This window comes from Euprymna scolopes, chromosome 17 (genome assembly GCF_053919585.1).
Source record: "Euprymna scolopes isolate OS-2025 chromosome 17, ASM5391958v1, whole genome shotgun sequence".
Classification (NCBI taxonomy): Eukaryota; Metazoa; Mollusca; class Cephalopoda; order Sepiida; family Sepiolidae; genus Euprymna; species Euprymna scolopes.
Genome location: NC_136498.1, coordinates 120154053 through 120168281, shown reverse-complemented (window position 1 = coordinate 120168281; position 14229 = coordinate 120154053). Strand labels below are relative to the sequence as shown.

At 30.7% G+C, this 14229-nt stretch overlaps 1 protein-coding gene across 1 annotated transcript in view; it reads right to left on the bottom strand.

Annotated features, from left to right (window-relative positions):
- LOC145296936 (choline transporter-like protein 1) overlaps window positions 1-14229 on the bottom strand; it is a 183478-nt gene that overhangs the window by 53166 nt on the left and 116083 nt on the right. Inside the window, 1 exon segment of the mRNA XM_080143140.1 lies at window positions 4221-4363. Within this exon segment, the coding sequence (XP_079999266.1) occupies window positions 4221-4363 (143 nt within the window).

Genomic DNA, 14229 nt, shown 5'->3' with positions numbered 1-14229 from the left:
AGAGAAAGGGATGGGAAAGAGAAAGGGATGGGGAAAGAGAAAGGGATGGGAAAGAGAAAGGGATGGGAAAGAGAAAGGGATGGGAAAGAGAAAGGGATGGGAAAGAGAAAGGGATGGGAAAGAGAAAGGGATGGGAAAGAGAAAGGGATGGGAAAGAGAAAGGGATGGGAAAGAGAAAGGGATGGGAAAGAGAAAGGGATGGGAAAGAGAAAGGGATGGGAAAGAGAAAGGGATGGGAAAGAGAAAGGGATGGGAAAGAGAAAGGGATGGGAAAGAGAAAGGGATGGGAAAGAGAAAGGGATGGGAAAGAGAAAGGGATGGGAAAGAGAAAGGGATGGGAAAGAGAAAGGGATGGGAAAGAGAAAGGGATGGGAAGAGAAAGGGGTGGGAAAGAGAAAGGGGTGGGAAAGAGAAAGGGGTGGGAAAGAGAAAGGGGTGGGAAAGAGAAAGGGATGGGAAAGAGAAAGGGATGGGAAAGAGAAAGGGATGGGAAAGAGAAAGGGATGGGAAAGAGAAAGGGAGGAAAGAGAAAGGGAGGAAAGAGAGTGGAGGAGGGAAGGGGTGAAATGAAAAGGTGATGAAGAGAGAAGGAAAAGGAATAGGGAAAGGAAAGAAAATGAGACTAAATAGAGCAAGATAGAACGGGACAGGGAGGAAGAGAGGGGAGGAGAAAATAAAGTGGCTTACTTTTTAAATGTCATGAGTTACCTCCCTTCATATAAATAATTTTTTTAATCAAAGAATCTCAAAACCTTTGTTGGTTTGATCTTCATGTAATTATTTTGTTTTCCCTCTAAACTGTTTTCCTCTGCCATTTTAAAAAAGGACAAAATATTTGGGTTTGACTTTTAAAACTAATTTTCTGCTTTTGTAATTCAAATTGAAAGAATTTCTTCTTTGAATTTTCCAAAACAGTTTCACACAAAATCAAATAATCTGCTTAATGTTATAATTTGAAATGTCCGAGTTTCAGAGTAAAAATTACAATGCCTCAAGTGAGCTTTGAACTCACAGACTGTCTTTAAGTACAGAGAGTTAATTGATTTACCTAGAGTGGCATGTACAAAATTATGAGGTTATTAAACACTAGACTACCAGTGACCCGTTGGGTCAGTATGTTATATTAGCTATGGAATTAATGTACAAGCGTGACCCTTGTGATTTAAAGAAAATAGTTTTTTGCGACATAACAGAAACATTTCTATGAAAGTATATTAAAATGAAAAAGAATATAGATTATATGAGTCGTTCTGTTTATAAGTGTTTATTTTTGAAAAAGAACAAACTTACAGCCATTGAATCATAAGTGGTTTGCCATACTTATAGGTAAATGTGCACTGAACAGATACCATAATACTTAAAGTTAAATTCAAATTTTGATATATCTTAATTTAAACACAAAAAAACAAAGCAATTGGACGCTGAAAACATACACATTAAAACAATGTTTTATTGTCGCGTTAATTATTTATTTGTAACGCAAATTTAAAAAAAAAAAAATCTTCGGAGTTATTTATGTTGGTAGTGTAGAAGAAAACGTATGAATGTTTTTAAGAAAAGTGTATTAAAAATGGAGAATAAATTTTTTAAAAATGAAGACGGTGAGTAAATCGCCGTTGTAAAATGCTCTTATGGGTGTCAACGGGTTAAAGCAGATTTATTTGTAAGAAAATTGTGTTAAAATGACTTAAACGTAATACGGAAATGAACGGTATAAAAAAATGCAGAAAGTATTAACAATTGTTTATTTGGATAATTTAAATGCGAAAAAAACAATTGGAACACTGAAAACATACACAGTAAAACAATACGTTTTATTGTCGCATGGATTTTTTTATGTACGAATGTGCAACCGCAAGTCGTGAACCGGATGTTGGGTTACAACACCCATTACAAGGTCATTTGAGTTTTATAATTATATAGATTATGTTATCATCATCTAGATATCTATATCTTATCCTTGGGATTTGGCTTCAAGACAAATTTGTGCTATTCTCGAAATGTTATTACTATCTGGAAGTAATAATACCTAGCAATCTCAGGTTTGACGACCACTTGCCTTATATATCCAATAGGGTTAATAGGAAGCTTTATATGTTATGTATTCTGAGCTTCCTAACCTCATGAATGGCATTTGCTACAAGGTAATGATTCGTCCTCACTTGGAATATGGGTTCCTAGTGATCGCTGGATTTGGCAAGATGTTCTTTGATTCTCTTAAGCGTATACAGCATTGCGCCATCAGATATATATACTACACATTGCCTGCAGCGACCCTGTTTCCTCTGGAGTATATGACCTGCTTGGATTAGATTCGCTGCATCTTGCTGGAATGTGACAGTTGCAACTGTTGCCTACAGGTCGTTTCATGGTTCTTGCTCAACTGCAAAGCTTAAATACAGTTCTGTGCTGAATCCAGACCAAACCTGCGACAATATACGTTCATATTAAACCCACCACATAATCATATCAGTGTTTGTACCATCAATCTCTTTTTGCATTGTGTTCTGCAGTCCTGACCGTGCTGCCTCAGAATTGTGTGAATGAACATTTATCATTAGTTACATTTTCAGAGTTCTATTGTATATTGTTTAACTGTTGCGATATTTTAAGTTTTATGCATTCTCTAATTAGCTAAGTAGCATCTGTCTATTAATAACGGTTTTATGACCATGGCTTAATTAAAAGGAAAAAAAAACCAAAACTGTTTTTCACCTCTTTTTTTCAATGTAGACACACACACACACATATATAAAGTAATTTATAAAATATATAAATTACTAACTAGCTCTACCTACGTATTGAGCACTTTTGAAGTAAATACTTCAAGTTTACGCATAAATCTATACTTTCATATATTAAATTTATATGGTCAAATGAAGTAGTTTATATACATATATATATATTATAAATGTGCTAAATCGTAGATTTCTACAAAAAAATTTAAACATCTGTAATTCCAGCCTTCATTCTCAGTCCTTTGCACGAATCGCCCAACATCATCGGGGAGTTTCTATACACATGATATATCAATGCTTTAAACCAAAAGAATGTGTAATGACATCATTCAGGCGCCCGGCACCACTAACCCAATCTCAGCCAAAATTTGCTCAGGAATTGTCCAAGTTATTTCCTCACAATTAGCCAAAAAGGAATTCATTTTTTTTTTTCTCAAAGGCTATTATGCTTGTTTACTGAGCAATTGTTGAGGGCAGAATCAAATTGCCAACATAAAAACTAATAGATAATATAGTAATATAATATGTACATAATGTAATAGTTGCACTTCTGTATTAGTTTACAGAATCTAAACACATTCAATGATGCATTCATTAAATAACACCATAAACATTTGAGAATCAGAATTGGCTAGCAATCATAAACCAGAAATTTCAATAGAAAAAGCTGTTTTTTTTTGTTTTTTTTTTATTTATTTGCTTTTTTTAACATTGCTGAATTTTTCGTGGTAGATTCTAAGATTACAGCACAACATATCATTTAGAGGTTTTTCTAGAAGTACATAAGTTTAATGCATCCGTCTATTATCAAAACGGGATCCCTTTTCTTGGGTCAAAACGGGATCCCTTTTCTTGGGTCAAAACGGGATCCCTTTTCTTGGGTCAAAACGGGATCCCTTTTCTTGGGTCAAAACGGGATCCCTTTTCTTGGGTCAAAACGGGATCCCTTTTCTTGGGTCAAAACGGGATCCCTTTTCTTGGGTCAAAACGGGATCCCTTTTCTTGGGTCAAAACGGGATCCCTTTTCTTGGGTCAAAACGGGATCCCTTTTCTTGGGTCAAAACGGGATCCCTTTTCTTGGGAAGAATTTTCCAAATAGATTACCCAATGCTGGACTAGCAGGCAGAATGGATTTGCCCATCTGAGCATAATGGAAAATTTCTGCATTCTTACCACGGCGTAGAGCGAATACGATCACAGTTAAATAAAACCAAACTTCTTCAATTGGGTACATATTCTTTGTGCCCGACTTCAATATCAGAACCAAGATCTTGCCAGTCAGAAAGACATTAAGTATGAGTAAAAATGGAGTGTCTACAGTCGGAGAGGATCACAGCAAGAACGGTGAACGCCAAGACACAAAGGAATAAAAAATTATCTTATGCTGAATTATACCTGATTTGCAAAATCTAAAATTTCAAACTTCCCTTAACTCTTGCACAAAAAAAAAAAAAAAAAAAAAGAATCAATTAATTCACTCACGTCTTTTCTGTCATATCCATTCCTGAATTGGAAACATTTTTGATTGGATCATTACGCTTTCCACAAGTGTTGCCAAAACTGTCATAGCCATAAACAAGACGTTCGCCATCTCCATAGGTGAATGAAAAAGCTGAAATAAAGATCTGAAAACAAAGAAAAAAAACAAAAAAAAACGAATGTAATTAAAAATTCTACTAAAAAGATTCTGAGAAAAAACCCCAAAAACTTTAGATAATATTATTCTGGATGAGTGACAACGTTGAGACTGGAAGTGTTATGGTACCTCTGGTAGAGGATTGGATTGGTAAAGTTTTTGATATCAAACACGTTTCTGATAGGATCCAAGTTATTAAACTTATGGTGGATAAGAGCATCTTCACTTATCAGCTATGATGAAACCTCTAGATTCGAAATTAATTGGTTCCAGCTTGGCTTTTGTATCATGAAATTTTCGTATCCTGAAAAATCATCTATTCCATTCCAAGCTGTATGGAAAAAAACTCATTAAATGTTACAATAGGCAAAACCAGAATGAAATAAGAGCCAAATATTACACAACTGTTAATATCTTCATTTACTAATTTTTTACTTTTGTTTTGACATTTAAATATAAAATTAGGTATGACCATGATAAAAAGGTGGAATTTTCGATCTCCATAACAAATAAACTTGTAAAATAAAATTTGATTCATTGTAATTTTTGCAGTATTCTCAAGAAAGACTGTAAAAAAGATCATCTTTTTTCATTTTATTTTATTTATTTATTTTATTTTTTTTTTTTAACTCTCGGTAAAACCGGTGAATTTTCAAACAATTTCCTCACAAGCTAAAAACGAGAAAATTGGAACCGCATGTTATTCCTACATATTTTGACTTAAACAATGGAAACAACGGGATTTTTAAAATTCTCTCAAAAATCAAAATAATTGAGCAATTTCGTTTTTTTTTTTTTTTTTTTTTTTTTTTTTTTTTTTTTTTACAGACTAAAAAAAAAGGCTGAACTGAAAGATAATATACAAAAAAAATTCTCATATTTAGCCCCCCCCCCCAACACGATCTTAGAATTTTTTTGAGGGGGGGGGAGTTGCAGCTTAGATTTTGTACATATTAAAGTATGCTGGAATGATGAAATAAAATATATTTAATTTTGTGTCACAAACGTTGCCGATTTTTATTGATTTTTCAGAAAAAAAGAACTTGGAAAAATATAAAAATCATTTAAGTTTTATAAAATTAAAAAAAAAATTATTTACATTTGACAGTTTTCACCTGTGTAATTTCAAACAATTTCCGAAATTATTTCATTTATTTATTTATTTATTTTTTTAAATCATTGAATTTTTCAAGTTTTATGCAAAAAAACAACAAAAAACAAGACTGGAACAGTGCTTCTTAAAACTTATGATAGACAATCTTACTGCTAATAACTTTTTTTTAAAATCAGATTCAGTGAATAATTAAAAAAAATTTATTTCGAAATCGAATCTAATTTTTGTTTCTACGGAAAGCTAATGATGCAGTAATGTGTTCACACATCGCTGATAAAAATCATAGCTCTTATTTAATTTGAATTCATTATTGAGATGAGTATTATTTATTAATTTATTTATTGCGGACTATTATCCTCATCTTTCTTAGTTGTTTCATGACGTTTCGGCCAACTATTCCTCTGGCCTTTGTCCACAACGAGATAGGAACTTTGAATCTCCTAATTGCATTCTCAGCAATTCTGCCATCCATAGTTGTCGTCTCACCACGTTTTGGCCAAGTAAGCCTCTGGCTGGCTTTGGGTAGGATTTAAACTGCTATCTTAAGACAATTCCATGGTGCAGTAGATAGAGACGTTGAATCTCTACAGTAGGTGTATCAGAATTTTTGACACCCCTAACACAAAACTGCGAATAAAATAAAAAAAACTCGTAATTTCTCTTTTTAAAGTGGGTTGTTCATTTTCTTTATGGAATATACTTCCAATATAAACTATTAAAGTTGTTTAAAAAAATAAGAAATATTTTTTAAAAAATAGTACAAAATGCCGGTGCGCCTTCATGCAGCCATTTTTTTTTTTACATAATGAAATCAATTGAATTTTATGAGTTAATTTTTAAAATTTTAAAATCTATCAAAATTTTTCTATTGGTTCAATTTTTATATTTTCAGGGTCAATGTGAAATTTTATGCTCTTTCCAATAAACCAAATATATTTTAGACAAACGTTTTTTTTTAATTCACCCCCCCCCCCATTTTGAAATGTCTATTAAAATTTAAATAATTTACGTACCAAAGTTGTTGATAAAAGATCAATAAATACAATATTCTAATTTAAAACAAAAGTGTTTTTTGGAAATTTACCTAAAGTCCAAAGTGTAAAGCTTTTTTAAAAAAATTGATTTTTTTTTTAAGTGGAAGCTTATATTAAGTAAATATTGTCAAGTAAATATTGGACGCTGACGACCATTTTTTCTATTTCATTCAAAGTCTTCTTTAGATATTTAAAAAAAAATTCACTCGATTAGGAGAATTAAAATATATTAAATCAAAAATTTATGCATTTCTTTGAAAAAAAAAAAAAAATTCGACTGTTTTTTTTTTTTTTTAAAGGCAAAAACTTTTGAGTAAAATTTGACTATTTTTTTTAACTATGGGAACGCACATTTCTTCATGCACAAGGCTAGACGGCTAACACGAACGTGTGGTTTTTACTTCCTTCTGTCCATCCTTAGTTCAAAAACAAGAATAAACACTACTTCCAGCGTTTCGATAACATAAAAATGCTTACGTAATGGCGGATTTTTCAAATAGTCATTTAAAAAATTCTTTTATTTAAAAAATAAATGGAATTTAAAATATAAATATGGATAAATTCTTAACAATGAAGAATGGAAGTACACATTGAATAGTATTTTTATAGGTAAGTGATTTTTTGGAGTTTACATATATTTTTTATAATCGAAGTAAATGAAATTTTGTTGATTTTCTTCGAATCTTTTTTAAAGAAAACCGATTTAAAAAAAAAAAAAAAAAAAAAAAAAAAAACATTGTATAATTTGCTATTAAAGCTGGTACTTTATAAGCTTGGAAAGATAGGTCGAATTAATTTTTTTCACGCATTTTTAATGTCGGTTTTCTGACACTGCTACTCTACAGATCCAGGTGAAAATTGTCTGAAGATAGCAGTTTCAATCCTACCCAAAGCCAGCCAGAGGCTTACTTGGACAAAACATGGTTGGTTGGTTGTTTTTGTTTTACGGCATATCAACCCTTTTCAATTTATTTAATGCCGAATCCAAAAATTTTGAAGAAAAATTTTTTAATAGAATATATTTGTTGTTTTCAAGTCGGTTTCTATTTAACCCATAGTTGGGACCCTAACAGGTACTACCACTCCAGGTCAGAGTGGACCTGGGAGCAATGGCAATTAAAGGGTGGCTCCACACTCCCTAAAGCCCGCAAGCTGGGGCCTTACCATTGGATATAATTTAAGGTCATAACCAGGACCCCAAAACGTGGTGAGATGACAACTATGAATGGCAGTAACTGCTGAGAATGCAGTTAGGAGATTTGGAATTCCTATCCCGTCGCGGTTACCACCTGACGAAGGCCAGAGGAATAGTTGGCCGAAACGTCGTGAAACAACATCTAAGAAAGACGAGGATAATAGTCCGCAATAAATGAATTTAAAAATCATAGCGTTACTCGTTTTTTCTGTCAGAACAAAAATATAATTTCTAAACCATGTAACTGAAATTATGATTTAAGAGTTAATTAAATTTCTTTGTACATGGCATGTTTTACAATCTTAATATTAAATAAAAATGTGACTTAGTCCATACAAAAATTTTGTATGGAAAATAAGTTTCCGATAAAGTTAATTTAGTTCTGTCAGTTAACAGCCTCCATATCAAACCGAAAGTTATTTCAGGTGTTGTCTGCTTAAAATATGATTTTTAAAAAAAATATTTTATCTATATGTCTTTTTCATATTTCAAGCCAAAGTTCACTTGAATAATGATTGAAGAAAAACTTTTAAAAAGATATTTGTACTAAGTTTTTTTTCTCTATATTTTTCATGTTTTATAAGACCTGCTCTTCATACATCTGCAACGCCAATTTCTCACTTTATGATTTTAATTATTTTGTGATGTTCACATCAAATTATGTCCATTTTATTCAGTGTAAAATAAAAAAAAAATGATTATATGCGATTTAAACCGTGATCCTTCCTCTTCAATATAAAGTAAAAAATTACGATGAATTAATTTCATTTTACTGGTTTTTACTTGTATTTTTTGTTATTGGTGTCGAAAATTAGTGTCATACCTATATAAAATTCTATTAAAAAAAAAAAAAAAAGCAACTGAGATGTGACATGATTTTTTTTAATGGGCATTTTAAATCAATATTTATAATGTCATTAACTTAATCAAATCTATAAGCATGCACGAAAGAAAAGGATTAAAGGTGAAATGGATAATTTACGTTAGGCACCACAAAAACTGGGGAGGGGGGGGCAGGTAAGTACTTTTTGACGGACCATCTTTTTAAAAATCTACCAAAAATCAGGTAATTATCCAATCAATACGAAATTTTCAGCGATTATTAAAAGAATGAACTTTATAATAGTGTACTTATTTTTCATAAACAATATTTATATATGTATTTTTTTTGCTTATAACCCCCCCCCCCTTGTTTTGAGGGGGGGGTCCAAATATGCTTAAAATAATCATCTGAAACTGAACAAAACATTGTCTTGTTTTAAGGGACAGGATTATAGATTAAAAAAAAACACAAAAAAAAACTTGTTTGCATACCTTATTTTGACGTCTGAATATCAGAAATTCTATTATGTTCAATTATTCCGCTTTTGAGTTTTGAAGTGTGAAATTCAGTGAATATGTTAAGTAAAATAATTAATTTAAGTTAAGCAAAACAAAAAATTTTTTAATATTTATATGAAAAAAAGCCATTTTAAAATCTTTGATAAATAAATTAACAATTTTTTTTTAGCGAGCCGAATAATGCATGACCATTATTAAATAGGGAATGCTTTGAATAATCGATACAAAAAAAAAAAAAAAAAAAAAAAAAAAAAAAAAAATCGATAAATATTGTGCCCTTTGTGTTAAAAATATTTTTTTGATCCCGTTTGAAAACGTTTGCTGTCTTTCGACTACGGTGGACCAAACGCACTGAAATAATTTTTTTTATTCTGCTTTAAATTGCCCCCCCCCCATTTTGGGGAGCCTGGCCCCCACACACATACACATTAAAAACCAAACTCATACAAATGGTCACCCATCTGGTACTGGCCAGCCTCAGCGTTAATAATACATTGAAATTTTCGTCACTGAAAAATAAGATTTTTTTGGCCTGTTTGTCTTCCATAGTTTGCTTTTTATCAAGTACAAATGTAAACATTGTCTCAAATCGATGTGAAGTAACTGGTTGCCTATATGAATAAGAGGAATTATTTGAAATCCAGGTACTTATAATATTTTGCATATTCTCATAGAAAATCACACTAAATCTTAGACAAGAAATAAACAAATTAATTCTTTCAAAAACCTTTTTTTTTTTCTTTTATTTATTTATTTTTTTTTTAATTTTTTTTTTTTAACTATTTATATACGTTTTTTGTCCAAGACAAAATGTCAATTGTTAACCTTTGGGGAAATTTTAACATTTAAAATTTAATTAAAAATAGAAAAAGTTTTACATTATTCTGCTTTCTATATGATAAAATGCAGGGTTTTATCTTTCTGGAAAAAAAAAAAAAAGAAAAAAAAAGTTACTCAGAAATAGATTTTTAATAAATGTAATTTCGTTTTAAAAAATAACAACAACTTGATTTTTCAGCCATTTTTTGCGGTGTCTAATTTACTTACAGCTAATTTACGATTTCTAAGAAAAGTAATACCCCCCCTACCCCTTACAAACATTTCAGATAAATGTGCGATAAGAATTAAAACAGAAAATTCTGTTTCAATCTACATTCTTCAAACGCAGTTAAAAATTGTAATGCGTACATTAATTTTTCAATTTAAAAAATTTTCATTTCGGGGGGGGGGGGGGGGATAAAAAATTGCGCACAAACGAGACCCTAAGTTTCAAAGATGGTGGCAGATCTGTCAATTGAGGTATGGAAGCAGAAAATTGATACAATACTTCCGCTATTCTTCAAAACTGCTTACTTATATATTTGCGCAAAATATTAAGATTTTCTTGTTAATATTTTTTTCTAACATATTTACGTTTTTTTTGTTTTGTTTTCAAATATAGTTGTGTTTTCTTTTTTAAATGTATTATATTTAAATATACTTTATTTAAATCTGCGCAGTTTCTTATGATTGTCGCCGAACTGTTGGGAACTGTTGTATGCTGATGATTTGGTAATTATGGCTGAATCAGCGTAAGAACTGCAGCAAAGTTCAACCTGTCGGAACCAACATGGAGCTGAAGAGTCTTCAGATTAATATTGAGAAGATAAAAATTATGATCAGATCTTAGTGGCCTTAAACCTGCATATGTTGAAAGGTTTTGGTTATTTTCCTTGTGAAGTTTGCAGATCTGATATTGGCAGCAACTGGCTCAATCTGACCTTGTCTGTGGTAGTGCTTTTCATCTCAAATACGTCCTCGACAATCTGTTCAACAGAGTTTGGGTCATTTGAGTTGAGTGGCCTTTTTTTCGTCATACTGAGGTATGGTTCAATTCAGTTCTAGGAGATTTACCTTCCCAGGCCTTACCTTCTCACTTTGAGAAGAGGTTCGTTTATTTATGTTAGTTAAGGCATTCTTAACAGAAAATACATTTTTTGAAGGCCAGAGTGTTCTTTCTCTTGAGCACTAGCTTTTCAATCCGCACTCTCCAACCTTCCGGTGGTGGTGGATGAAGGTAAATAATTCTGTAATTTGCACGGTCGTATTTAGGTTTATAGTATGATGAAGATTAATCTGCATTGAAAGCTATCTGTGGAAAATGGATTAGTACTGGAGTCCAATTAAAGGGATACTCTATATCAAGTTCTGTGGATGGTCTGCAGAAGTTGGAAAATGTTAACTCATTTAGCTATCTTGCCGATATATGTATGTACAGATTGCATGGGAGGGAGGGGGATATCTTAACCTGTCCTTCATTCTCACTTGTCACTCAATGTCAACTTTACAACAGCTATGTTCAGATTACCACAAAAAAAGAAAAAGAAAAAAAAAAAAAGAAAAAAAAGAAAAAGAAAAAAAAGAAAAAGAAAAAAAAGAAAAAGAAAAGAAAAAGAAAAAGAAAAAGAAAAGAAAAAGAAAAGAAAAGAAAGAAAAAGAAAAAGAAAAGAAAAAAAAGAAAAGAAAAAAAAAGAAAAAGAAAAAAAAGAAAAGAAAAAAAAGAAAAAAAAGAAAAAGAAAAAGAAAAAAAGAAAAAAGAAAAAGAAAAAGAAAAAGAAAAAAAGAAAAAGAAGAAAAAGAAGCCAACTGGTGATCACGTGAGGCATTGAATCTTGCCCCAAAATGGAAAATTTTAGCAGAAATACAGTTAATGATTGTCGCCAATCAGATGAAAATGTAATGCTCAACCGAACTGTATATTTTATTAGTTATATTTGTTTAATTTTCGAGTTTTGAGCGATTCTTGAAACCGCATATGATTATCTGTGGCCATTTTTTTTTTTTTTTGCATTCTAACAATGTCTTGGACACCATTGTTTTTATTTCAGCAAGAAACACTTTAAAATAAGTTAAAACAAAAATATATCTTTAGGTAGACAAGTAACTAATCTTGCCTTTCGTAATGATTGTTGTATACTTATGTTTTTTTTTTTAACTTTTTTTTTTTTGTTGCGTTCATTGCAAAATGCCTAACTATTTTATAATAGAGAAAGAAAAACAAAAGATTAAAAAAATATTTTTCAGGTATAATTGATACTATTACCGTTATTATTGTTGTTGGAGATATTGTCACCCTTATTGCTCGAGTTAATACTTTGCTCAATTATACATGTATATTCAATATTCTGTATGCAGGAATTTTCTAATGGACAGGAATTTCTGTCTAAACGGCATCTACAGCATTAGTGTTATTAATTATCTGGGTTTTATTAATTTTATTTGCACTAGATTGTATGTTCTAAGTTTGGTACTATATATATATATATATATATATATATATATATACTGTCTAAAAACTTAAATTACTTTTCATGCAAATATGATACATTTCATTGTTTCCTGTGATGCATTTAACCTGCAAAATTCATTGTATATATTTTGCAAACCTCTTCCCTCTGATGAGAAGAAATTCTGTCTTCAAAACTCCATGGAATAAGGTTTTTGTCTTATTTGTACTCCTTGTCAAATAATTAAAATTAATTTGTATACCTTCCTTACAGGTTTATAAAGTTTTTTTGAAAATTTGAATAAATTTTTAATATCAAGATTTTTATTCTAAATATATATACTCTGTGTGTGTGTGTGTGTGTGTGTGTGTGTGTGTGTGTGTGTGTGTGTGTGTGTGTGTGTGTAGCTTCAGTCCGTATGAACTCCGAAATAAACATTTGTATAATAAAAATAATTTTCTGGGATTTATTTTAATTTAAAGTTTGCTGCCTCAAAAAAAAAAAAAACACTATGTTAGTCCTCACACGAAAGAGCAGGACACAAAATGTTTTAAATAATAATAACAAAGACTTTCGCTAGCAAGGACTACTATTGAGCATAACCAGTTATACAGTCCTTTTGAAATTTTAATCTATTTTTCTCGTTATGTACTGAATATTTGTTAATATGAAATATGTTCCTTATTAAATTTTAAAGATTTTCTATTCTGAAAGAAGTTAAAAATTTAATCTAAAAAAGTTATTTTAAAGTTTTTGTTAAAAAAAATTAAGATTTTCTCATTTAGACCTGTATTACAAAGAGGGGGTTGCAAAAAAATGAGTTGTGGTGTGAGGAGAAATACAAACTGAAACAGAAAATATTCAGACCTGTAATAATACAAAGAGAGGGTTGCAAAAATGAGTTGTGGTGGAGGAGGAATACAAACTGAAATAGAGAGGAGAGTTTTAAAATATAATCTTAAAAAGATAAGATACAAGTTAGAAAAGCATTTCATCCAAGGCATGAAAATTGTTAAACAAAATGTTTTTACTATAGGCTTTAAAAATAAAGGTACAAGATTCAATTTGGATTTTATTTATCTTCAAAGTGCACTTTTATACATTTTACAAAGTAAGGTATAAAAATTTAATTTGAATCAAATTACCTTGGATTTATTTTATGTAATGTACATTTTGTTGCAATTTAAAAACATTATCTTTCATCTAGCAATTAATGATATAGATATAAAATTTTCAATGATTTTTTTTTTAAAAAGTGCAACAGAATGTACATTACATAAAATAAATTCAAGGTATTTTCATTTTTTATTCAAAGGTAAACAGTTACATTTGGTCGCAATAGTGTCGAGTGGCTCAGGGTTGCCTGACGAAGTCTCCTTGACTGAAACAAATGGCTGTTTGTAGCAACCAAATGTAACTTTATCTTCGAATAAATAATAAAATATATATATGTGTGTGTGTATATTTTTTATTTAAGAAAACAGGATTGTACAACTTTGCTTCACTGTAACTTTCTACTATTTTTTCTAGTTCAACCCAAGGAATTTATTGTTGCGCTTGTCATGGTTGTTTCCCTTTATTTGCGTCTCCAACACTAGAAGTATATTTTATTATCTTCAGGCATTTTGTGATACAAATTCCTGCATTTATTAAAAGATCCAAGTAGACCTGAGACAACTATTCCATATGTTTTCTTTGTTATTTGTATAAATTTACCGAAATTATTCTGTACAGAAACAAGTAATCAACTGTCCACAATGGGAAGTATTCATTTCATGCAGACATTCTCACACACACACACACACACACATATATATATATTACATTTCATAGATATACACATGTATCTACTCATGCATACCAACAGACAATATAAAAATACTTGAAATGCTATTTTGTATAAAA